Below are 25,695 nucleotides of genomic sequence, written 5' to 3'. Positions count from 1 at the left end.
TTGTATTTAAATTGCGCTCATGGCGCCTGCCAGTTTCTGCATGTTGCCAATAATATAATGTTGCACAAACATTTAATATACACCATAGCTTTCTACAGCCTGTGTAATGTCTTTAATGTAAGTACTCTAACAGACCTGCCAACCTTGAATACATTTTATTTCATGAGTACCCGTGTCTCTCCCAATCCCCACTATTTGAGAATCATTACTTTACAGTATATATTATCACGGTACGTAGGGGTTTCCCTAACATTCCGTCATATATTAATCCATGTTCAGGTTTTGAATTTCATGCTGCTTTTGGTATACACATGCAAATAGGCAATATAGGCAAATAGGCATGAAATAAAAGTCAGACTTAAGTGAAGCAGACTGAGTGAATGTGGCTGAACCCACCCAGAGCGTGTCTTGTTCGTTCCACATGACAATCACACCCATTGTTGCCTCCACTTTAACGTAGGAGAAAGTTCTTTCGATTGAGATGCCAACCTGGCTGAAAGGCAGCGCCACACTAGATGGAGATAAGTCATCACAATAATGTGTCCATTGATGTCAGTCGTGTCAAACGTACTCTATAAGTTTGAATAACAGACTCACAGCTTGTCATTGACCATGACGGAGGAGCTGGACAGTTCCACTACAGCACCATTTAGCCTCATGGCCACCCGCTTTATGGCAGTAATCCCGCCTGTCTCTTGCCGTTGCAGCTGGATGTTGAAATCCTCGTAGCTGCCTTTACAGTTGGACGCAAGGAGATAGTTGCAATTGGAGCGAAGCTGGAAGAACTCTCCATCGAATGTCCTGAAATGGTAGTTTCCCCATGTGCTGCAGAACTGGTCGTCATGGGAGGCTTTCAATTCTGTTCCAGGGGAGGGGGAAAACAGTGACTGTTTGAAATAAGGAGGGTAGTTACTTGTTAAGATTTAAATGTTAAAAGTGACATTACCTGTAAATACTGGTACTTTGGTCACCGCCTGAACCATGACTTGAAAGAGAGGAAAAATTATTGTCTCTATTCAGTAGTCAGTGAAAGGCACACGTTCACCATTCATATATATATTCATATGTGTGTGTGTGTGTGTGTGTATATATATATTTGTATTATTGTAGACACAATAAAAACAGACGACAAATAAAATACAAATAAAAGTAGGGGCAGGATACGATCTAGTAAAATACATAAAGCATAGAGGAAGAGAACTTCAGGTCATACATGTGCATAGTTGAATAATGCATAATTGAGTTTTGTTGAATTCAGGATAGCAATGGCTTTTGGTATGAAAGATTTTTTAAAAGGACCTTTGGCCAGAGGAGCTCTACAGCACCCCCCGGACTTCACAAGATCAAACTGACAGGACAGAGGATAAGATCCATCTGCCAGGATCCGCCGAGCTTTTCTCCTCATCCTGTAAGAGAGGCTTCTGGGGTTTTGCTACAGTTTTGCCAGCCATCTTTACAATTATGTTAAGCTTGACCATTTACATACATTTACAGGTCAAATAACTAAAATCTGTGGATGGACACCAAGACCGCTTAATCTTCTCAGAAGACTGAGCCGCTGTGAGCATTTACTAAAAATAAAATCAGTGTTTTTGAAGAAGCTTAAAAGACTACCGAGTGCTGTACTAAGATATTAGAATGTTTCCACAGTTTCAATAAGCTGGCCATCAAGTGAAACTGCCGCTATTGTCAGTTCTTGCTTTTTGTATGCAATGTATTGTTTTGGACACATTCATTTCTAGCTGGTTGTCCAGACACCATGTTTCAAGGGCCTTTGTGTGGGCAAAATATGAGTCCTCACCAAAAGGGTCGGACTTCTTCAGCAGACCAACTAATGTTTTCCTTGTATTTAATCAATTTAAAATTGTTATCATTAAGTGCAAATATGTTTGTAAAAAGAGTAAAGAGCAAAGATGAAAGGACACTGCCCTGTGGGCAGCCAGTGCTTATGATGAACTCTCCTGTTAGCACAAACTCTCTGAGGGCGACAAGAGAGAAAGGCCTTTTTCAATATTTAAATCAGCCAGTCTTCTAAGTAGAATGTGTAATTTTATAGAGTTACAAGCTACACTGAAATTTACAAACACAACCCTAGCGTATTCTTTAACAAGTGGAAGACGCTTTGAATGTTGTATCGAGCAAGGTCAGCACAACATCAGCAGTACCTCTTTCTCTCTTAGAGAAAAGCTGCAGAGGGTCTAGTGAACCGGCCACTGTGGTGGTCAAGAGATCAACTAAAACTCTCTCCATAGTTTTGCATGACATGGCTGTTATGGCCATGGGCCAAAAATCTTCAGGCTTGCTGGGCTTTTTCGGTATAGGCCTTACGCCTTATGATGGAGAACTCCCAAGATTTGAGAACGATTTGAGAAAGGAGGGAATTAAACAACTGTGAGAAGACTCCCTTTAGTTGAGAAGCGCAGTTTTTGAGTAGGCGTGCTTTCAGGCCATCTGGGCCAGAGGCCTTGTTTTGGCTTCTGTTTAAAAAGACTTTTGGCCACAACATCCTCAGTGATGACTGCTTCTGCAGTGTGATTTTTACAGGTCACATCACATCCCTGTTTGTCGTCCGCTTGATCAAATCTACTAAAGAACTGGTTTAACTCATCAAGGAAACATCGACTGAAATTTGGAAGATTGTCACATTTCTTATTGGTTGTCACTGGAATTGTCACTGGTCACTCTATTAGGTACGCTTGCACAATCTAATGGGATCCAACACAAGAGTTGTATAAAAAAAAAATCAAAATATGCTTTAAAAAAAAAGTCCAAATTTGACCTGCACAGTCAGAAATGTATCAATTAATATTCATTATTAATTATTAATTAACAATTTGTTTTCCCAGGGCTTTGAATCGATTGCAACTGGACTGTACAGGTTGTATTAGAAGACATTACACCTCTCATGCAAGCAGGCTTCATCAGTTCATGATCAACAAGTAGGTGGGACAGCTCTAGTCTGACTAGATAGGACAGCTCTACCCGAACAGTCTAACTGAGATAGATTTAATGTCCTGGGAATACAATGAGCTCGATGAATGAGAATATTCACAGGCAACAATTTCTTTTGTAATATCATATTTTTGCATTGGCATGCATCCCACCCCCATAGGTGTTTTCTAATATTTTGGCCTCGGTCAAAGACAGATCTCAGTATAATGCAGTAAAACTACACGAACCAACATATTGTTATGTTAATACCTTTTGGTAGAGCTCTTGTATTGGATCTGATTCCATTGTGTAGGTGTTCCTAATAAAAAGCCTCGGCCTACATACCACTGGATGCAGCAGACAGTCCAAAGCAGAGGCTGATCCATGGGACTGCCCATTCAAGCGCCATCCTGTATGGTGTTGGGAACCGACTGGTTCCTATTGATCAATGCCATGTAATATAGTTCATCTGTTTGCAGTTAAGGAGGGGTAACATTGAGAGACATTGTGGGTGTCACAGCACCTTGTGGTTTTAGTCTGAATTTGATCACACCCATGAAGCGGCTATGCTATAACAACACGTCATGTCCTTCTCCGCTTGACGCATCACAGATGCTCACTAATCTTTTAAAATCACCATACATCCTCCTGTATGTAAGTCAAATAAACATTTGAAGTGGTAGTGCTGTACGTATAGTTGAGGCTGATGAACTGTGGAAATGTATGTGATCCTTATGGTGCTCCTTTGTTCGTGTCTTTCCTGGTTACAAGGAAGACAATCATGTATTGGTATTTAAACAAGGAATGTATGCTGTTCTCACGCAACCAGAACATTTTAAGCAGTGGGCTGTTCCTCTTTGTCTAGTGAGGTGTTCATGTCTGAATAAGATCTCTGTGAAAATAAGTGGACCATACAATGACTAAATATTAGCCGAAGACTTAAGGGACTAGGTATCACCAGTATCATCACGCATGCAGCCACTCAAGGTCAACTACAGTATACAGTGGAACATCCAAATTTGAACTCCTAAAACTACAATTTGAACTTTAATACAAATATTACAGTCTGAAAAAACATGGTCATGACACAAAATGTCAGCAAATCTTGTGAGACTTCAATTAAGGATTAACGCCACATGCTTTTTCTTTGGCTTTTTGTGTTTTTTGTGATACCACCAAAGAAGAGTGACAGTGATGGCAGTGTTGATTTAATTGTATTATATATTCTCAAAGAACAGTACTATAGACATGAAGATGGATATATACAGTCATGGAAAAAATTATTGGACCACCCATGTTTCTTCAGTTTAATGATCCATTGTAATGCCTGGTACAATAGATACATTTGTTTGGACAAATATAATAATGACAACAAACATAGCTAATAAGAGTGTAATTTAAGAGCTGATATCTACCAACTTCTATGGTTTTCTTGATAACGACCAAAATCACTGAAGTTCTTACATGAGCATTGTACTGCCAAAAAATGCAACTGTTTTCATTATTATATTTGCCCAAACAAAGGTACCTTTAGTTGCGTCAGGCATTAAAATGAACAAGAAACTGAAGAAACAAGGGTGGTCTAATACATTTTTCCATGACTGTATTAGAGTAGTCAGTGGACAGCACGGAATAGTGTTGGGGAATAAAGACATTAGCAACAAGACACGTGAGTTGTTGTGCTTTTATTCAAGGAAATGCAGATAAAGATTTGTTTTATAAGCAGTGTGATGATTGTTGGCTCAAAGGGCAGGGAAGAGTGTCTTCTCCTAACATCCATACATGTGATTTTGAAATTACAAAAGAGTGAAGCTTCTCCTCCGTCTAGCGGGAGCTCCCACAGGTCTGGTGCAGTCGCTGAGAGTGCAACTACACTCATCAACGTGAATGTAGGAGTAAGGAACCATGTCTCCGTTCAAACACAGCAAGTCTACAGTGCGATTGCTGTATCGGACGCCCTTGCAGCAGGAGCAGGTAGGCTGCACAGCGGACGCCTCCTCTGAGTATCTGTAGGAAGAGAGGCAGGACTCAAAATAAATGTGTATATATTTGAAAAAAATAATGCATATAAGGGGGTGTGCGTAAACCTACTTTGTGTAAGTGTTGCAGGAGCCTTCACAATATGGAATGTCTACCTTTTCAACAGACTGACAGTTCTTGTGTGTGATATACTTGTTAGTGGGCACCAGCTTGCACGCCTTCTCCCGCTCCACACCTTTTTTCAAAAGGGAATCACAAATAGCTTATGTTTATTGACTTTACCACCAGGACAAAATAAAGCTGTCACAAGTACTCACAGATTTTACAACAGCCATTTGCTGCAGTTTGAATTGTATCCTAAATGAAGGAAACATACCATACAACATCAGGCATGTGTTCAATTGTCAGCTCTTCCAATATGTGGTTGCTGGTTAAACTTACAGGTTGGCAGTTGCTTTGTTGGAATGGTGGACACACAATGTGTGTGCCGACAGCTGTTAATGTCTCATTACTTTTCACACAGGTGTAATGCTCACACATATCATGTGATGGTGACCACGTATCTCCTTGCTGGAGATAAGGACATACACCGACACTGTAACTATGCAACTTCATAATGCTACAGTATATCTATCTATAAAATGAAATATTATACAAGAAATTAAGGTGAAAAACATCTAACTCACCTTCAGGAGGTGCTCAGTTCCATGAATATTTAAGATGCAGTGTGTCTGTATACACCTTCCACAGCATTCATTTGTCTTGGCTTCAGCATATCTATAACCCTGACAAAAGGAAGAATGGATGTCCTGAAACCTTTGTATGAATTATACACATTACAGTTAATTTTGTCTACATTAGCAATTAAAAGTTTGTTTCTATTGAGTGAATGGGCATTTCTTAACTGGTAATGACCCCACTCCGTGTACTCTCTCAGTGAAGTGACCAAAAATCTATTCACTTTGCATTTCAATTTAACGGAATCTATCTTAGCTAACTTAGCTTAGCTCAGGTAAAAAAAAAAAAAAAAAAAAAAATCTTTGCTCTTTTCAACTGCTGTACCTCCCCTGAAATCTTCTGGCCCTTCCCTGCTGGGAAGGCCTGCGTCACACTTTGAAAACCGTTTCTCTTGACTGTGGATTTTACTGGACTTTAGCATCAGCCTTTGGAACAGTGGTTATATTTCCTTGTAATTATCCAGTCAGAAGAGGGCTGTATAAAACAATACAAATATCATATATTATTATATATTATATATACTGTATATATCATATATTCTCCATTAATATTGCCAAACATCCATCCCATCCATCCATTTTCTATGCCGCTTCTCCTCATTAGGGTCACGGGGGTATGCTGGAGCCAATCCCAGCTGACTTCAGGTGACAGGCGGGGTACCCCCTCGACAAAACAGTAAACTTAAAATATTTTGACACTTTCTTGTGTCATTTCTAGCCAGTCAACAACAAAAAAATCAATTTAACTCCAAATTTGGATGCACTGCTAAAACTGAAATTTAAGAAAGATTAAATGAAATAATGTAAAATCAAGGTCAAAAGTACTTATAGACCAATTTTATTATGTTAAGTAAAACTACATGCACTGAAATCTGTGATATACTTTTGAAAATGAGTAAAGCAAAATGTCAAATGTCATTTTGATGACAATTTTTTTTAGAGGCAGATTATTTGACATATTATTTAAAATAAGCAAACTTTACGTAAGGTGGCTACATTTATTTTTGCTTACCTGTTCACAATTTTCTCGACATTGCTGAATCTCGCAGTTTATTTTTAAGAAACCAGATTTGGGGTCCACAACGTTGGTACAAGTACAATCCTGGCATGGAACCACGGGGACCGTATCACCAGGCTAGAAAATACAGAGGTCATGATTTCTGATGCAGCAGGGCTTATGAAATAGTATATTTGAAAAATCAACTGAATTAATTACCTGGTATACAGCATTTTTGTGGATGCAAACCATTTTCGGTTCTAGAATGGGAGCATGGTAAGGTTTGCCGTGTGATTATTCAAGGATTAGGTTATGAAAATGTTAAATGATGAAGCTAGGAGCTCACCACATGTGTGTTCTGGACAGCATTTTCCCTCCGGCACATGGACAACTGCAGCATAGCCAACTGGACACATCATGTCGATGACTGGACAAGTGTTGCTGTGACATCCTGTGGACATGATGGACAAAATGACAATGAAAGGCACCTTAGATCACCTGTACTATAAACAGATGAGAAACTCAATGTGCAGCGGTGCTTCACATCTTACGGCAAACTAAGATGCTACAGCAAGGGTCCGCAGGATTGGTCTCGTTGATAATGACAAAGCCTGGAGCTGTGCAGTTGGCTACAGGTAATGATGGGCACACCTTAGGTACACATGTTATGGCCTTGGTGGTCTCCTCGCAGATGCAGTTTTGGCATTTGTACTCAAACCTTTCATTAAACTGGCAAAGACAGTATATTGACTGACTGAAATCATCAAATAGTGATTTGAACTAAACCATGATACATAAAGACCTGACTCACCTCACGAGGAATACCCTCAGGATCAAGACACCCTGTTGGAATATGAGCAGAGCCCATTAGACTTGATTTATTAGTGGTAAATTAGTGAGTAAAAGATAAACTCACCACACTTATCAACACATATGCCTGATTCTTTGTTGAAGAGTTTTGTTCCCTCAGGACAAAAGCAGCCTTCAGTTATGTAGTCCAGCGGTGGTACACTAGGACTGCGAGAAAGAATGTGGAAATACATCAGCAATATTGACATTTATACAGAATGTTGTTGTGAGGCTTACATGCGCTGTTTATGATTTCCTGACTTTTCATTTTTTGAACTTTTGTTGTATTATGTTGTTGGCAGGACAGAGATGTCTGTATTTTGTGGTTGTATGTAGGTTGTACGTATAACAAATTTTGCTTGTCGATAACTGTCCTACAAATTAGTGTCGATAATCCATATTGTTATCACCATTTATGAGACCATTTTTTCATTAATTATATGGCATAATAATGAGAGTACATTGTATCAAAAGCAATAAACTTTAATTTATGAAAAGTATTTAACATTATAATTGGACTGTCAAGAGCTGTTAAATAAATTAAACAAACAAAATAATAAACAAACAAAAAAAGAAAAAAAAAACTTCAATGAAAATAAAATAGACTATGTCTCTGTTAAGAAACAAAAACTCCAATAAAAATCACACATGCATGCACACACATGCACACACACACACACACACACACACACACACACCACAAACGCAATTATGTAGTGTATTGTTAAACTAATGCAGGGGGTCACATTTGAACTGGCCCACATATCGCACATGTCAATTTATCGAGGCCGCTGAAAATGATCGAAGTTGTTTTTTTGTCGTTTGATTAATCGATTTATCAATTATCGTGACAGGCCTCGTTGTATGTGTCACAATAAGGCCATTCATTGACATGCAAAACTGCGTTGTTCTTGTCAGAGCATACGCTGCTGATGGCAGAAACTGACACTTGCCACAATGTCGTTGGACAAGCCGTCAAAAATGCGTCCACTTTATGGACCGAAAGAGCTGGATCTTTAAACGGAGCTGAGCCAAAAGAACTGGCTCCATTAAAAGAGACAAAATTCCCATCACTGATGCACAATAACTTCAAAAATAAATACACCTGATTTGCAATTTACCTGTCTTCACATGTTGGCTGTTCAACAGGACCACATGGTTTGTAGACTTTGTCAGATGGACAGTCACTTTCTGTAAGTGAACAAAGAACAATTAAATTCAATATGGCTAGTTCTCTTTAATGATTTACATTAGGGTACCAAACTATTTCCACCAAGGGCAGCATAAAAAAAAATTGAAGGACGTAGGTGGCTACTTATTGTGTATGAAAGATCCTAAAACCTATCTATCTAATCTAAAACCACTGATAAGAGCTTTGTGTTATATGTGACACAAAAAAAATGGTGTGACACTATACAGTCGTCCCTCGTTTATCACAGTTAATTGGTTCCAGAATTGACCACAATAAATGAATTTCCCTGACATGGGATTCAATGTTCATACATGGAATATTTTCATAGTTATCACATAGAAAACCTGTTTATAACTTTCTAAATATGTTTTTTAACATTATTACAATCCTGTCATGAAATAACACTCCTATAGTCACCTCGTATTATTCATTCTTTACACCACATTGTGCAACTAGCTTGCAAGCTCGCGAACTAGCGAGCTAACCAGTTAGCCTCAAATTTATTTTTTGTAAACTTAAGAAGCCAAAAACTTACCACTTCTACACAAGATTCGGGAATTTTTTTTTCACTCTATCATGTCGGACATGCCATGGCTGACTTCAGGACTTCATGCAGTATTAAGGTAATGTAATGTAAGGTAATGTAAGGCCTCGTCAATGTTTTGTGTCATTACTACCGCCAAGGGACCACAATACTACATATCAGTTGTATTTCAATGTGTTTTGTCTAATGATAGACCATTGTCTACCGTGAAACAGTGATCATTTTTTTATTAATTTATGAAAAAACGCAATATAACGAGGGAGTGATAATCGAACTGTGATAGTGCGAGGGATGACTGTACCTCATTAATAATGAATTCATTTTATTTTTACAATATCTTGAGGACCAATAAAATATGAGCTGTAGGCCAAAAACGGCCCCGGGGGCGCACCTTTGGTTCACACATACGGTAAACTATAAAACGTGCCAAAAAGGTGTGCATTCTGATTGTTGTTATACAACAAGCAAACTGGGTTGATTTTACCACAGTGTGTGGTGTGATTCCTCCAGTGCAGACAAACACCGGCCTGAGCACAAGCGGCAGCGTAGGTCTGCAAACTTGTGCATTCTACTGCTGGGTTGGACACATGGCAACTGTCAAAAACACAGCCTTGATAGTAATTGTCTGGATCGACAAAAGGATGGCACTCTTCAAAAACACTGCGGAAGAAAATCATGAGTCAAAACAGGATGGCAAAAGACAACGTTGACTTTTACAAAGACTTACAACCACAGCAGTGATTTACCTGCTCAGAAGCAGATCACAGTCAGAGTCCGGCTTGCATGGAGTCACTGTGGGTGGGGGTTCAGGTGTATCGGTTGGTATCACAGGTGGTATCTGGCAGTTTGGTTGATAAATATCTTGTGCAGGCCAAAAGTCAGCCATTATGCCACAGCTTTGCACTAGCTGCCCTCCAGGCAACATGCAGTCATCTGCTTTGTTGTTGTTGCACGTACCTGATGCCAGACACAAAGTATTGTTATACAAATGATGCCACCTCAGTGATGTACACCAGGGGTGCCACTACATCAATCCCAAGCTACCAGTCGATCACGAAAGTAGTGTGGGTTGAACGCATGTGTCACTCACGTCGTAAACATCACTTTGCAGATGTCATGTGAGTAAGCTAACATTAAGCTCCTATCCTGATTCGCTGTAGCACCTCCATGGCAAAGTGAGCGGTGAACAGATGCTTCTAACGCGACATGGAAATGCAAATTTATTATTCTGATTACAGATAAACTAACTCAGCGGTAAGATGCCTACATCTACAACAGTTATCCATTCAATAAGTTATCCATTCACTTGTAGTGGTTAGTTATGTAGAAAAATGTGTGCTTCGCCTTCTGAACTCTATCTACTATAGAAGTGTGTGTTTTCTACACTTTCATTTGTAAAACTATTATTTCATGATTAACTGGATAATGTGCCCATTGCCTTTAAACCTTTTTAATATGTTGCGTTGACGTCGGCTGCATTGTCTTTTGCATACTCATTTTCATTTCTTGTATATCTGTAATGTTTGATAGCAAAGGCTAACTGAATAATATGTAGCTATTTTGACAGACATACTACTCTGGTTATGTACAGAACTATTGAGGAATTATGGTAATTATATTTATTGCCATATTGAATTGAACCATGACTTACTGATTATATCAACTATTTTGATGACCTGTAAACTTTGAAAGTGTGAATGTGAAATACTAATCATTAGTATTTAGTGTAGTAGTTTCAAAGATTACCGCTGAGATTTTATATATAAGTTTTATAGGTGGATCATTTTGACGTGTAACTTGCATGCTGAAAAAGTGTGCGCACCCCTGATATACATGTACAGTGTACATAAATAGTCATATTTAGAAATATATTTATTCTCTATGTTTACAGTAGTGGGTAGATCTTTGGCACTTAGTCATTTTAAAAGTAGCTAGTAGGCAAGTGTGAGCACCCTGATGTACACTAGTGTGAGTAAACCCCTCACTTGTCAGAGATATTACAGTATATCTTTTCAAAGGACAAAAGTATAGAAATTAAACTGGCTTATACTTTAGAATAATCAGTGTACAGCTTGTCTAGCAGTATATACTGTATTAATTGCCACTGTAAATGACCAAAGACAGCCATATACTGTATATGTATACACGTACATGTAGTACCTATATCATTGGTAATATTACCTTTTCCCCTACTTAACAACAATTCGACTTAAGAACGGTCGTCTGGAACCAATTGTGTTCAATAGTTGGGGACTTAGTGTATATATTTAAATGGTTACTGAAATGTGAGAAGTGTACTCACTTTTGTGGGATATTGTGTACATGTAGTTGCTTTAATAAAAGGCTTACCACATTGGCCTTGTGTGTTGCTGCCAAAATATTTATAAGGTAGACTGACTGTAAAGTCACTTAATCCAAAAGTAATAATGGCTTCCAATGGCACAATCTCCACAATCAAGGTGATGCCAGAATTGAAGATCTTAATGCCTTGTTGTATATAGGGAAGTTGCAAGCGTTTTTCGTCTTTGAATGCCTAAAAAAAATAAAAGATAGACAGGGTTAATAAAAACAACTTTGTAAAAATGAGCGTAGATATTTTCTAAGACTACGTGTCAAAATGTGATGAAAATAAAAGCATCACAATGTGTCATTTGGACATCAAGGAAATTTAAAATTAATATGATATGTCAATTTAAGTTACACTCCCACAAAATGTTGACAACTTTTTTAATTACCTCCAGCTCTGCTGCTCTAACAAGATTTTGACTCTTGAGTACGATCACCTCTGATATGTAGGATATAATTAATGATCGCGGGCAGGAAACATGTTTAATGGGATCACAGTAGATGTTGTCAATATAAATCTTCAAGTTATGTTTTGGTTTAATCTCCTCCATTAGGACATAAGTACAATTCCCTTGATAGTTGTAGTATAATCCATCAAATGTGATGTAATGAGGATCTCCCCAGCCTTTACATTCACCTGAAATTAAACAAGCACATGTAAAAAGAATAGAAGAAAAGAAACACAAATCTAGTGACGGATCAATTTGTCATAAATTGCTTACAGTCACAAGCGTAATGATGGCAGCAGTGGTCTTTATCAGAAACAAGAACAGGTTTCTTTCCATTGGTACAAGTGATATTCTTTAAGGGTGGACATTCGTAGGGAATTATTTCTATTGTGTTGTTTTCAATGCATCTTGCCATAGTGCAGTTGCACAGCAAGAAGGTCTCATTTTGCTGAAGGAAAATAAGAAAAAATATTTAACAAAGGCTTCCATGTATAACAAACCTCCGTCCTACTATATGAGAATAAAGTCTGAATATGTCGAAGAAAAATGACAGTTCTTACTGCGACTTCCCAGTCTGGGCAGGTAGGTACAGAGGGGGTAGGTTTTGGCAAGGGTGTGGTCCAGCAAGGCTCAGTCTTATTATTAATCTCACAAATATCTGAACATATCATAGTGAGACATACTCCTGATCCAATGTGTTCCATGTCTAGAATGATTTCCCCTTAAAAAAGACATCAGAGACGCGATTGAACAGAAACATAATCCGAAAATGTATCATATGAAGACTGTTTGATCATACTTATTATCTTACCTGGTCTATAATGCTTGCCATTGACAACACAGAAGCATACTGTAGTTTGACCTGGAGTAGTTGGACCTTCAGTTGTTGCGGTGGGTCCTGCTGATGTTGTTGTAGATTTTACTGTCGTAGTGGGACCTTCAGTTGTTGTGGTGGGTCCTGCTGATGTGGTAGTAGATTGTGTTGTAGTTGTGGGACCTACAGTTGTTGTGGTGGGTCCTGCTGGTGTGGTGGTAGATTGTGTTGTCGTAGTGGGACCTTCAGTTGTTGTGGTGGATCCTGCTGGTGTGGTGGTAGATTTTATTGTTGTAGTGGGACCTTCAGTTGTTGTGGTGGGTCCTGCTGGTGTGGTTGTTGATTTTGTTGTCGTAGTGGGACCTTCAGTTGTTGTAGTGGGTCCTGCTGGTGTGGTGGTAGATCGTGTTGTCGATCGTGTTGTCGAAGTGGGACCTTCAGTTGTTGTGGTGGGTCCTGCTGGTGTGGTTGTTGATTTTGTTGTTGTAGTGGGACCTTCAGTTGTTGTGTTGGGTCCTGCTGGTGTGGTGGTAGATTTTGTTGTCGTAGTGGGACCTTCAGTTGTTGTGGTGGGTCCTGCTGGTGTGGTTGTTGATTTTGTTGTCGTAGTGGGACCTTCAGTTGTTGTGGTGGGTCCTGCTGGTGTGGTTGTTGATTTTATTGTTGTAGTGGGACCTTCAGTTGTTGTGGTGGGTCCTGCTGGTGTGGTAGTAGATTGTGTTGTAGTTGTGGGACCGACAGTTGTTGTGGTGGGTCCTGCTGGTGTGGTAGTAGATTGTGTTGTAGTTGTGGGACCTACAGTTGTTGTGGTGGGTCCTGCTGGTGTGGTGGTAGATTTTGTTGTCGTAGTGGGACCTTCAGTAGTTGTGGTGGGTCCTGCTGGTGTGGTGGTAGATCGTGTTGTCGTAGTGGGACCTTCAGTTGTTGTGGTGGGTCCTGCTGGTGTGGTGGTAGATTTTGTTGTCGTAGTAGGACCTTCAGTTGTTGTGGTGGGTCCTGCTGGTGTGGTTGTTGATTTTACTGTCGTAGTGGGACCTTCAGTTGTTGTGGTGGGTCCTGCTGGTGTGGTTGTTGATTTTGTTGTCGTAGTGGGACCTTCAGTTGTTGTGGTGGGTCCTGCTGGTGTGGTGGTAGACTCTGTTGTCGTAGTGGGACCTTCAGTTGTTGTGGTGGGTCCTGCTGGTGTGGTAGTAGATTGTGTTGTAGTTGTGGGACCTGCAGTTGTTGTGGTGGGTCCTGCTGGTGTGGTGGTAGATTTTGTTGTCGTAGTAGGACCTTCAGTTGTTGTGGTGGGTCCTGCTGGTGTGGTGGTAGATTTTGTTGTCGTCGTGGGACCTTCAGTTGTTGTGGTGGGTCCTGCTGGTGTGGTGGTAGATCGTGTTGTCGTAGTGGGACCTTCAGTTGTTGTAGTGGGTCCTGCTGGTGTGGTGGTAGATCGTGTTGTCGTAGTGGGACCTTCAGTTGTTGTGGTGGGTCCTGTTGGTGTGGTTGTTGATTTTGTTGTCGTAGTGGGACCTTCAGTTGTTGTGGTGGGTCCTGCTGGTGTGGTGGTAGATCGTGTTGTTATAGTGGGACCTTCAGTTGTTGTGGTGGGTCCTGCTGGTGTGGTGGTAGATCGTGTTGTCGTCGTGGGACCTTCAGTTGTTGTGGTGGGTCCTGCTGGTGTGGTGGTAGATTTTGTTGTCGTCGTGGGACCTTCAGTCGTTGTGGTGGGTCCTGCTGGTGTGGTGGTAGATCGTGTTGTCGTAGTGGGACCTTCAGTTGTTGTAGTGGGTCCTGCTGGTGTGGTGGTAAATTGTGTTGTAGTTGTGGGACCTTCGGTTGTTGTGGTGGGTCCTGCTGGTGTGGTGGTAGATCGTGTTGTCGAAGTGGGACCTTCAGTTGTTGTTGTGGGTCCTGCTGGTGTGGTGGTAGATTGTGTTGTAGTTGTGGGACCTCCAGTTGTTGTGGTGGGTCCTGCTGGTGTGGTGGTAGATTTTGTTGTCGTAGTGGAACCTTCAGTTGTTGTAGTGGGTCCTGCTGGTGTGGTGGTAGATCGTGTTGTCGTGGTGGGACCTTCAGTTGTTGTGGTGGGTCCTGCTGGTGTGGTTGTTGATTTTGTTGTCGTAGTGGGACCTTCAGTTGTTGTAGTGGGTCCTGCTGGTGTGGTGGTAGATTGTGTTGTACTTGTGGGACCTTCAGTTGTTGTAGTGGGTCCTGCTGGTGTGGTGGTAGACTCTGTTGTCGTAGTGGGACCTTCAGTTGTTGTGGTGGGTCCTGCTGGTGTGGTTGTTGATTTTGTTGTCGTAGTGGGACCTTCAGTTGTTGTGGTGGGTCCTGCTGGTGTGGTGGTAGATCGTGTTGTCGTAGTGGGACCTTCAGTTGTTGTAGTGGGTCCTGTTGGTGTGGTGGTAGATCGTGTTGTCGTCGTGGGACTTTCAGTTGTTGTGGTGGGTCCTGCTGGTGTGGTGGTAGATCGTGTTGTCGTAGTGGGACCTTCAGTTGTTGTAGTGGGTCCTGCTGATGTTGTTGTCGATTTTACTGTCGTAGTGGGACCTTCGGTTGTTGTGGTGGGTCCTGCTGGTGTGGTGGTAGATTGTGTTGTAGTTGTGGGACCTTCAGTTGTTGTGGTGGGTTCTGCTGGTGTGGTGGTAGATTTTGTTGTCGAAGTGGGACCTTCAGTTGTTGTAGTGGTTCCTGCTGGTGTGGTGGTAGATTGTGTTGTCGTGGTGGGACCTTCCGTTGTTGTGGTGGGTCCTGCTGGTGTGGTTGTTGATTTTGTTGTCGTAGTGGGACCTTCAGTTGTTGTAGTGGGTCCTGCTGGTGTGGTGGTAGATTGTGTTGTACTTGTGGGACCTTCAGTTGTTGTAGTGGGTCCTGCTGGTGTGGTGGTAGATTGTGTTGTAGTTGTGGGACCTCCAGTTGTTGTGGTGGGTCCTGCTGGTGTGGTTGTTGATTTTGTTGTCGTAGTGGGACCTTCAGTTGTTGTAGTGGGTCCTGCTGGTGTGGTGGTAGATTGTGTTGTAGTTGTGGGACCTCCAGTTGTTGTGGTGGGTCCTGCTGGTGTGGTGGTAGATTTTGTTGTCGTAGTGGGACCTTCAGTTGTTGTGGTGGGTCCTGCTGGTGTGGTTGTTGATTTTGTTGTCGTAGTGGGACCTTCAGTTGTTGTAGTGGGTCCTGCTGGTGTGGTGGTAGATCGTGTTGTCGATCGTGTTGTCGTAGTGGGACCTTCAGTTGTTGTGGTGGGTCCTGTTGGTGTGGTGGTAGATCGTGTTGTCGAAGTGGGACCTTCAGTTGTTGTGGTGGGTCCTGCTGGTGTGGTGGTAGATTTTGTTGTCGTAGTGGGACCTTCAGTTGTTGTAGTGGGTCCTGCTGGTGTGGTGGTAGATCGTGTTGTCGTAGTGGGACCTTCAGCTGTTGTGGTGGGTCCTGTTGGTGTGGTGGTAGATCGTGTTGTCGAAGTGGGACCTTCAGTTGTTGTGGTGGGTCCTGCTGGTGTGGTGGTAGATCGTGTTGTCGTAGTGGGACCTTCAGTTGTTATGGTGGGTCCTGCTGGTGTGGTGGTAGATTTTGTTGTCGTCGTGGGACCTTCAGTTGTTGTGGTGGGTCCTGCTGGTGTGGTGGTAGATCGTGTTGTCGTAGTGAGACCTTCAGTTGTTGTAGTGGGTCCTGCTGATATTGTTGTAGATTTTACTGTCGTAGTGGGACCTTCGGTTGTTGTGGTGGGTCCTGCTGGTGTGGTGGTAGATTGTGTTGTAGTTGTGGGACCTTCAGTTGTTGTGGTGGGTTCTGCTGATGTGGTGGTAGATTTTGTTGTCGTAGTGGGACCTTCAGTTGTTGTAGTGGTTCCTGCTGGTGTGGTGGTAGATCGTGTTGTCGTGGTGGGACCTTCAGTTGTTGTGGTGGGTCCTGCTGGTGTGGTAGTAGATTGTGTTGTAGTTGTGGGACCTACAGTTGTTGTGGTGGGTCCTACTGGTGTGGTGGTAGATCGTGTTGTCGTCGTGGGTCCTTCAGTTGTTGTGGTGGGTGCTGCTGGTGTGGTTGTTGATTTTATTGTTGAAGTGGGACCTTCAGTTGTTGTGGTGGGTTCTGCTGATGTTGTTGTAGATTTTACTGTCGTAGTGGGACCTTCGGTTGTTGTGGTGGGTCCTGCTGGTGTGGTAGTAGATTGTGTTGTAGTTGTGGGACCTTCAGTTGTTGTGGTGGGTCCTGCTGGTGTGGTGGTAGATTTTGTTGTCGTAGTGGGACCTTCAGTTGTTGTAGTGGGTCCTGCTGGTGTGGTGGTAGATCGTGTTGTCGTAGTGGGACCTTCAGTTGTTGTGGTGGGTCCTGCTGGTGTGGTTGTTGATTTTGTTGTCGTAGTGAGACCTTCAGTTGTTGTAGTGGGTCCTGCTGGTGTGGTGGTAGATCGTGTTGTCGTAGTGGGACCTTCAGCTGTTGTGGTGGGTCCTGTTGGTGTGGTGGTAGATCGTGTTGTCGAAGTGGGACCTTCAGTTGTTGTGGTGGGTCCTGCTGGTGTGGTGGTAGATCGTGTTGTCGTAGTGGGACCTTCAGTTGTTATGGTGGGTCCTGCTGGTGTGGTGGTAGATTTTGTTGTCGTCGTGGGACCTTCAGTTGTTGTGGTGGGTCCTGCTGGTGTGGTGGTAGATCGTGTTGTCATAGTGGGACCTTCAGTTGTTGTAGTGGGTCCTGCTGATGTTGTTGTAGATTTTACTGTCGTAGTGGGACCTTCGGTTGTTGTGGTGGGTCCTGCTGGTGTGGTGGTAGATTGTGTTGTAGTTGTGGGACCTTCAGTTGTTGTGGTGGGTTCTGCTGGTGTGGTGGTAGATTTTGTTGTCGTAGTGGGACCTTCAGTTGTTGTAGTGGTTCCTGCTGGTGTGGTGGTAGATCGTGTTGTCGTGGTGGGACCTTCAGTTGTTGTGGTGGGTCCTGCTGGTGTGGTGGTAGATTTTGTTGTCGTCGTGGGACCTTCAGTTGTTGTGGTGGGTCCTGCTGGTGTGGTGGTAGATCGTGTTGTCGTAGTGGGTCCTTCAGTTGTTGTGGTGGGTCCTGCTGGTTTGGTAGTAGATTGTGTTGTAGTTGTGGGACCTACAGTTGTTGTGGTGGGTCCTGCTGGTGTGGTGGTAGATCGTGTTGTCGTCGTGGGTCCTTCAGTTGTTGTGGTGGGTGCTGCTGGTGTGGTTGTTGATTTTATTGTTGAAGTGGGACCTTCAGTTGTTGTGGTGGGTTCTGCTGATGTTGTTGTAGATTTTACTGTCGTAGTGGGACCTTCGGTTGTTGTGGTGGGTCCTGCTGGTGTGGTAGTAGATTTTGTTGTAGTTGTGGGACCTTCAGTTGTTGTGGTGGGTCCTGCTGGTGTGGTGGTAGATTTTGTTGTCGTAGTGGGACCTTCAGTTGTTGTAGTGGGTCCTGCTGGTGTGGTGGTAGATCGTGTTGTCGTAGTGGGACCTTCAGTTGTTGTGGTGGGTCCTGCTGGTGTGGTGGTAGATCGTGTTGTCGAAGTGGGACCTTCAGTTGTTGTGGTGGGTCCTGCTGGTGTGGTGGTAGATTGTGTTGTCGTAGTGGGACCTTCAGTTGTTATGGTGGGTCCTGCTGGTGTGGTGGTAGATTTTGTTGTCGTCGTGGGACCTTCAGTTGTTGTGGTGGGTCCTGCTGGTGTGGTGGTAGATCGTGTTGTCGTAGTGGGACCTTCAGTTGTTATGGTGGGTCCTGCTGGTGTGGTGGTAGATTTTGTTGTCGTCGTGGGACCTTCAGTTGTTGTGGTGGGTCCTGCTGGTGTGGTGGTAGATTTTGTTGTCGTAGTGGGACCTTCAGTTGTTGTCGTGGGTCCTGCTGGTGTGGTTGTTGATTTTATTGTTGAAGTGGGACCTTCGGTTGTTGTGGTGGGTCCTGCTGAGGTGGTTGTTGATTTTGGTGTCGTCGTGGGACCTTCAGTTGTTGTGGAGGGTCCTACTGATGTGGTAGTAGATTGTGTTGTAGTTGTGGGACCTACAGTTGTTGTCGTGGGTCCTGCTGGTGTGGTTGTTGATTTTATTGTTGAAGTGGGACCTTCAGTTGTTGTGGTGGGTCCTGCTGGTGTGGTTGTTGATTTTGTTGTTGTAGTGGGACCTTCAGTTGTTGTGGTGGGTCCTGCTGGTGTGGTGGTAGATTGTGTTGTCGTAGTGGGTCCTTCAGTTGTTGTGGTGGGTCCTGCTGGTGTGGTAGTAGATTGTGTTGTAGTTGTGGGACCTACAGTTGTTGTGGTGGGTCCTGCTGGTGTGGTGGTAGATCGTGTTGTCGTCGTGGGTCCTTCAGTTGTTGTGGTGGGTCCTGCTGGTGTGGGGGTAGATCGTGTTGTCGTAGTGGGACCTTCAGCTGTTGTGGTGGGTCCTGCTGGTGTGGTTGTTGATTTTGGTGTCGTAGTGGGACCTTCAGTTGTTGTGGTGGGTCCTGCTGGTGTGGTGGTAGACTCTGTTGTCGTAGTGGGACCTTCAGTTGTTGTGGTGGGTCCTGATAGTGTGGTAGTAGATTGTGTTGTAGTTGTGGGACCTACAGTTGTTGTGGTGGGTCCTGCTGGTGTGGTGGTATATCGTGTTGTTGTGGTGGGTCCTGCTGGTGTGGAAGTAGATTGTGTTGTAGTTGTGAGAGCTACAGTTGTTGTGGTGGGTCCTGCTGGTGTGGTGGTAGATCGTGTTGTCGTAGTGGGTCCTTCAGTTGTTGTGGTGGGTCCTGCTGGTGTGGTGGTAGATCGTGTTGTCGTAGTGGGACCTTCAGTTGTTGTGGTGGGTCCTGCTGGTGTGGTTGTTGATTTTGTTGTCGTAGTGGGACCTTCAGTTGTTGTGGTGGGTCCTGCTGGTGTGGTTGTTGATTTTGGTGTCGTAGTGGGACCTTCAGTTGTTGTGGTGGGTCCTGCTGGTGTGGTGGTAGACTCTGTTGTCGTAGTGGGACCTTCAGTTGTTGTGGTGGGTCCTGATGGTGTGGTAGTAGATTGTGTTGTAGTTGTGGGACCTACAGTTGTTGTGGTGGGTCCTGCTGGTGTGGTGGTAGATCGTGTTGTTGTGGTGGGTCCTGCTGGTGTGGAAGTAGATTGTGTTGTAGTTGTGAGAGCTACAGTTGTTGTGGTGGGTCCTGCTGGTGTGGTGGTAGATCGTGTTGTTGTGGTGGGTCCTGCTGGTGTGGTTGTTGATTTTGTTGTCGTAGTGGGACCTTCAGTTGTTGTGGTGGGTCCTGCTGGTGTGGTTGTTGATTTTGGTGTCGTAGTGGGACCTTCAGTTGTTGTGGTGGGTCCTGCTGGTGTGGTGGTAGACTCTGTTGTCGTCGTGGGACCTTCAGTTGTTGTAGTGGGTCCTGCTGGTGTGGTGGTAGATCGTGTTGTCGTAGTGGGACCTTCAGTTGTTGTGGTGGGTCCTGCTGGTGTGGTTGTTGATTTTGTTGTCGTAGTGGGACCTTCAGTTGTTGTGGTGGGTCCTGCTGGTGTGGTTGTTGATTTTGGTGTCGTAGTGGGACCTTCAGTTGTTGTGGTGGGTCCTGCTGGTGTGGTGGTAGACTCTGTTGTCGTCGTGGGACCTTCAGTTGTTGTGGTGGGTCCTGATGGTGTGGTAGTAGATTGTGTTGTAGTTGTGGGACCTACAGTTGTTGTGGTGGGTCCTGCTGGTGTGGTGGTAGATCGTGTTGTTGTGGTGGGTCCTGCTGGTGTGGAAGTAGATTGTGTTGTAGTTGTGAGAGCTACAGTTGTTGTGGTGGGTCCTGCTGGTGTGGTGGTAGATCGTGTTGTCGTAGTGGGTCCTTCAGTTGTTGTGGTGGGTCCTGCTGGTGTGGTAGTAGATTGTGTTGTAGTTGTGGGACCTAAAGTTGTTGTGGTGGGTCCTGCTGGTGTGGTGGTAGATCGTGTTGTCGTCGTGGGTCCTTCAGTTGTTGTGGTGGGTCCTGCTGGTGTGGTTGTTGATTTTATTGTTGAAGTGGGACCTTCAGTTGTTGTGGTGGGTCCTGCTGATGTTGTTGTAGATTTTACTGTCGTAGTGGGACCTTGGGTTGTTGTGGTGGGTCCTGCTGGTGTGGTAGTAGATTGTGTTGTAGTTGTGGGACCTTCAGTTGTTGTGGTGGGTCCTGCTGGTGTGGTGGTAGATTTTGTTGTCGTAGTGGGACCTTCAGTTGTTGTAGTGGGTCCTGCTGGTGTGGTGGTAGATCGTGTTGTCGTAGTGGGACCTTCAGTTGTTGTGGTGGGTCTTGCTGGTGTGGTTGTTGATTTTGTTGTCGTAGTGGGACCTTCAGTTGTTGTGGTGGGTCCTGCTGGGGTGGTGGTAGACTCTGTTGTCGTAGTGGGACCTTCAGTTGTTGTGGTGGGTCCTGCTGGTGTGGTGGTAGATTTTGTTGTCGTAGTGGGACCTTCAGTTGTTGTGGTGGGTCCTGCTGGGGTGGTGGTAGACTCTGTTGTCGTAGTGGGACCTTCAGTTGTTGTGGTGGGTCCTGCTGGTTTGGTGGTAGATCGTGTTGTTGTAGTGGGTCCTTCAGTTGTTGTGGTGGGTCCTGCTGGTGTGGTAGTAGATTGTGTTGTAGTTTTGGGACCTACAGTTGTTGTGGTGGGTCCTGCTGGTGTGGTGGTAGATCGTGTTGTCGTCGTGGGTCCTTCAGTTGTTGTGGTGGGTCCTGCTGGTGTGGTTGTTGATTTTGGTGTCGTCGTGGGACCTTCAGTTGTTGTGGAGGGTCCTACTGATGTGGTAGTAGATTGTGTTGTAGTTGTGGGACCTACAGTTGTTGTGGTGGGTCCTGCTGGTGTGGTGGTAGACTCTGTTGTCGTAGTGGGACCTTCAGTTGTTGTGGTGGGTCCTGCTGGTGTGGTGGTAGATGGTGTTGTCGTAGTGGGTCCTTCAGTTGTTGTGGTGGGTCCTGCTGGTGTGGTAGTAGATTGTGTTGTAGTTGTGGGACCTACAGTTGTTGTGGTGGGTCCTGCTGGTGTGGTGGTAGATCGTGTTGTCGTCGTGGGTCCTTCAGTTGTTGTGGTGGGTCCTGCTGGTGTGGTTGTTGATTTTATTGTTGAAGTGGGACCTTCAGTTGTTGTGGTGGGTCCTGCTGATGTTGTTGTAGATTTTACTGTCGTAGTGGGACCTTGGGTTGTTGTGGTGGGTCCTGCTGGTGTGGTAGTAGATTGTGTTGTAGTTGTGGGACCTTCAGTTGTTGTGGTGGGTCCTGCTGGTGTGGTGGTAGATTTTGTTGTCGTAGTGGGACCTTCAGTTGTTGTAGTGGGTCCTGCTGGTGTGGTGGTAGATCGTGTTGTCGTAGTGGGACCTTCAGTTGTTGTGGTGGGTCCTGCTGGTGTGGTTGTTGATTTTGTTGTCGTAGTGGGACCTTCAGTTGTTGTGGTGGGTCCTGCTGGGGTGGTGGTAGACTCTGTTGTCGTAGTGGGACCTTCAGTTGTTGTGGTGGGTCCTGCTGGTGTGGTGGTAGATTTTGTTGTCGTAGTGGGACCTTCAGTTGTTGTCGTGGGTCCTGCTGGTGTGGTTGTTGATTTTATTGTTGAAGTGGGACCTTCGGTTGTTGTGGTGGGTCCTGCTGAGGTGGTAGTCGATCGTGCTGTCGTAGTGGGACCTTCAGTTGTTGTGGTGGGTCCTGCTGGTGTGGTTGTTGATTTTGGTGTCGTCGTGGGACCTTCAGTTGTTGTGGAGGGTCCTACTGATGTGGTAGTAGATTGTGTTGTAGTTGTGGGACCTACAGTTGTTGTGGTGGGTCCTGCTGGTGTGGTGGTAGACTCTGTTGTCGTAGTGGGACCTTCAGTTGTTGTGGTGGGTCCTGCTGGTGTGGTGGTAGATGGTTTTGTCGTAGTGGGTCCTTCAGTTGTTGTGGTGGGTCCTGCTGGTGTGGTAGTAGATTGTGTTGTAGTTGTGGGACCTACAGTTGTTGTGGTGGGTCCTGCTGGTGTGGTGGTAGATCGTGTTGTCGTCGTGGGTCCTTCAGTTGTTGTGGTGGGTCCTGCTGGTGTGGTTGTTGATTTTATTGTTGAAGTGGGACCTTCAGTTGTTGTGGTGGGTCCTGCTGATGTTGTTGTAGATTTTACTGTCGTAGTGGGTCCTTGGGTTGTTGTGGTGGGTCCTGCTGGTGTGGTAGTAGATTGTGTTGTAGTTGTGGGACCTTCAGTTGTTGTGGTGGGTCCTGCTGGTGTGGTGGTAGATTTTGTTGTCGTAGTGGGACCTTCAGTTGTTGTAGTGGGTCCTGCTGGTGTGGTGGTAGATCGTGTTGTCGTAGTGGGACCTTCAGTTGTTGTCGTGGGTCCTGCTGGTGTGGTTGTTGATTTTATTGTTGAAGTGGGACCTTCGGTTGTTGTGGTGGGTCCTGCTGAGGTGGTAGTCGATCGTGCTGTCGTAGTGGGACCTTCAGTTGTTGTGGTGGGTCCTGCTGGTGTGGTTGTTGATTTTGGTGTCGTCGTGGGACCTTCAGTTGTTGTGGAGGGTCCTACTGATGTGGTAGTAGATTGTGTTGTAGTTGTGGGACCTACAGTTGTTGTGGTGGGTCCTGCTGGTGTGGTGGTAGACTCTGTTGTCGTAGTGGGACCTTCAGTTGTTGTGGTGGGTCCTGCTGGTGTGGTGGTAGATTTTGTTGTCGTAGTGGGACCTTCAGTTGTTGTCGTGGGTCCTGCTGGTGTGGTTGTTGATTTTATTGTTGAAGTGGGACCTTCAGTTGTTGTGGTGGATCCTGCTGGTGTGGTTGTTGATTTTGTTGTCGTAGTGGGACCTTCAGTTGTTGTGGTGGGTCCTGCTGGTGTGTTGGTAGATCGTGTTGTCGTAGTGAGACCTTCAGTTGTTGTGGTGGGTCCTGCTGGTGTGGTTGTTGATTTTGTTGTCGTAGTGGGACCTTCAGTTGTTGTGGTGGGTCCTGCTGGTGTGGTTGTTGATTTTGGTGTCGTAGTGGGACCTTCAGTTGTTGTGGTGGGTCCTGCTGGTGTGGTGGTAGACTCTGTTGTCGTAGTGGGACCTTCAGTTGTTGTGGTGGGTCCTGATGGTGTGGTAGTAGATTGTGTTGTAGTTGTGGGACCTACAGTTGTTGTGGTTGGTCCTGCTGGTGTGGTGGTAGATCGTGTTGTTGTGGTGGGTCCTGCTGGTGTGGAAGTAGATTGTGTTGTAGTTGTGAGAGCTACAGTTGTTGTGGTGGGTCCTGCTGGTGTGGTGGTAGATCGTGTTGTCGTAGTGGGTCCTTCAGTTGTTGTGGTGGGTCCTGCTGGTGTGGGAGGAAATTCTGTTGTCGTAGTGGGACCTTCAGTTGTTGTGGTGGGTCCTGCTGGTGTGGTTGTTGATTTTATTGTTGTAGTGGGACCTTTAGTTGTTGTGGTGGGTCTTGCTGGTGTGGTCGTAGACTGTGTTGTTGTGGGACCTTCAGTTGTTGTGGTGGGTCCTGCTGATGTTGTTGTAGATTTTACTGTCGTAGTGGGACCTTGGGTTGTTGTGGTGGGTCCTGCTGGTGTGGTAGTAGATTGTGTTGTAGTTGTGGGACCTTCAGTTGTTGTGGTGGGTCCTGCTGGTGTGGTTGTTGATTTTATTGTTGAAGTGGGACCTTCAGTTGTTGTGGTGGGTCTTGCTGGTGTGGTCGTAGACTGTGTTGTTGTGGGACCTTCGGTTGTGGTGGTGGGTCCTGCTGGTGTGGTGGTGGATTTTGTTGTCGTAGTGGGACCTTCGGTTGTTGTGGTGGGTACTGATGGTGTGGTTGTTGATTTTATTGTTGTAGTGGGACCTTCAGTTGTTGTGGTGGGTCTTGCTGGTGTGGTAGTAGATTGTGTTGTAGTTGTGGGACCTTCAGTTGTTGTGGTGGGTCCTGCTGATGTTGTTGTAGATTTTACTGTCGTAGTGGGACCTTGGGTTGTTGTGGTGGGTCCTGCTGGTGTGGTAGTAGATTGTGTTGTAGTTGTGGGACCTTCAGTTGTTGTGGTGGGTTCTGCTGGTGTGGTGGTAGATTTTGTTGTCGTAGTGGGACCTTCAGTTGTTGTAGTGGGTCCTGCTGGTGTGGTGGTAGATCGTGTTGTCGTAGTGGGACCTTCAGTTGTTGTGGTGGGTCTTGCTGGTGTGGTTGTTGATTTTGTTGTCGTAGTGGGACCTTCAGTTGTTGTGGTGGGTCCTGCTGGGGTGGTGGTAGACTCTGTTGTCGTAGTGGGACCTTCAGTTGTTGTGGTGGGTCCTGCTGGTGTGGTGGTAGATTTTGTTGTCGTAGTGGGACCTTCAGTTGTTGTGGTGGGTCCTGCTGGGGTGGTGGTAGACTCTGTTGTCGTAGTGGGACCTTCAGTTGTTGTGGTGGGTCCTGCTGGTGTGGTGGTAGATCGTGTTGTCGTAGTGGGTCCTTCAGTTGTTGTGGTGGGTCCTGCTGGTGTGGGAGGAAATTCTGTTGTCGTAGTGGGACCTTCAGTTGTTGTGGTGGGTCCTGCTGGTGTGGTTGTTGATTTTATTGTTGTAGTGGGACCTTTAGTTGTTGTGGTGGGTCTTGCTGGTGTGGTCGTAGACTGTGTTGTTGTGGGACCTTCAGTTGTTGTGGTGGGTCCTGCTGATGTTGTTGTAGATTTTACTGTCGTAGTGGGACCTTGGGTTGTTGTGGTGGGTCCTGCTGGTGTGGTAGTAGATTGTGTTGTAGTTGTGGGACCTTCAGTTGTTGTGGTGGGTCCTGCTGGTGTGGTTGTTGATTTTATTGTTGAAGTGGGACCTTCAGTTGTTGTGGTGGGTCTTGCTGGTGTGGTCGTAGACTGTGTTGTTGTGGGACCTTCGGTTGTGGTGGTGGGTCCTGCTGGTGTGGTGGTGGATTTTGTTGTCGTAGTGGGACCTTCGGTTGTTGTGGTGGGTACTGATGGTGTGGTTGTTGATTTTATTGTTGTAGTGGGACCTTCAGTTGTTGTGGTGGGTCTTGCTGGTGTGGTAGTAGATTGTGT

The 25,695-nt window shown here is 44.9% G+C and overlaps 3 protein-coding genes across 3 annotated transcripts in view; all 3 read right to left on the bottom strand.

Annotated features, from left to right (window-relative positions):
* The window catches only part of LOC129180979 (mucin-2-like), a 34,339-nt gene extending 30,943 nt beyond the window's left edge, over positions 1-3,396 (bottom strand). The window contains exons 1-4 of the mRNA XM_054775486.1: positions 3,277-3,396; positions 947-985; positions 598-859; positions 397-511 (exon numbers count right to left, since the gene is read on the bottom strand). Of these exons, the coding sequence (XP_054631461.1) occupies positions 397-511; positions 598-859; positions 947-985; positions 3,277-3,340 (480 nt within the window). The 5' untranslated portion in view covers positions 3,341-3,396. The remainder of the gene's footprint in view (positions 1-396; positions 512-597; positions 860-946; positions 986-3,276) is intronic.
* A 1,218-nt stretch (positions 3,397-4,614) lies between these two features.
* LOC129180980 (intestinal mucin-like protein) lies at positions 4,615-13,658 on the bottom strand. Its single transcript, XM_054775487.1, has 19 exons — positions 12,837-13,658; positions 12,586-12,746; positions 12,299-12,473; positions 11,966-12,213; positions 11,580-11,763; positions 9,977-10,187; positions 9,715-9,890; positions 8,616-8,685; positions 7,562-7,662; positions 7,457-7,488; positions 7,197-7,374; positions 6,992-7,096; positions 6,865-6,905; positions 6,661-6,783; positions 5,598-5,696; positions 5,353-5,481; positions 5,229-5,268; positions 5,023-5,146; positions 4,615-4,938 (listed from the first exon to the last, which is right to left on the bottom strand). Exons 2-19 carry the CDS (start codon positions 12,727-12,729, stop codon positions 4,728-4,730), a joined length of 2,391 nt encoding a protein of 796 aa, XP_054631462.1. The 5' UTR covers positions 12,730-12,746; positions 12,837-13,658; the 3' UTR covers positions 4,615-4,727.
* Positions 12,842-25,695, bottom strand: part of LOC129181098 (mucin-2-like) — a 29,432-nt gene continuing 16,578 nt past the window's right edge. The window contains exons 27-28 of the mRNA XM_054775806.1: positions 17,187-20,123; positions 12,842-12,849 (exon numbers count right to left, since the gene is read on the bottom strand). Of these exons, the coding sequence (XP_054631781.1) occupies positions 12,842-12,849; positions 17,187-20,123 (2,945 nt within the window). The remainder of the gene's footprint in view (positions 12,850-17,186; positions 20,124-25,695) is intronic.

Source organism: Dunckerocampus dactyliophorus, chromosome 5 (assembly GCF_027744805.1).
Source record: "Dunckerocampus dactyliophorus isolate RoL2022-P2 chromosome 5, RoL_Ddac_1.1, whole genome shotgun sequence".
In the NCBI taxonomy this organism is placed as follows: Eukaryota; Metazoa; Chordata; class Actinopteri; order Syngnathiformes; family Syngnathidae; genus Dunckerocampus; species Dunckerocampus dactyliophorus.
The sequence above is the reverse complement of the archived record's forward strand: the minus strand, read 5'-3'. Positions and strand labels throughout refer to the sequence as shown.

Bases quoted from the DNA above. Each gene is read 5' to 3' on its own strand.
- LOC129180980 (XM_054775487.1), bottom strand. From the start codon at position 12,729: ATGGAACACATTGGATCAGGAGTATGTCTCACTATGATATGTTCAGAT. The intron at 9,891-9,976 runs GTAAATCACTGC...TTTCTTCCGCAG, and splicing joins TGTGATCTGCTTCTGAGCAG to TGTTTTTGAAGAGTGCCATC. The intron at 5,697-6,660 runs GTAAGCAAAAAT...TCCTTTTGTCAG, and splicing joins GTCGAGAAAATTGTGAACAG to GGTTATAGATATGCTGAAGC.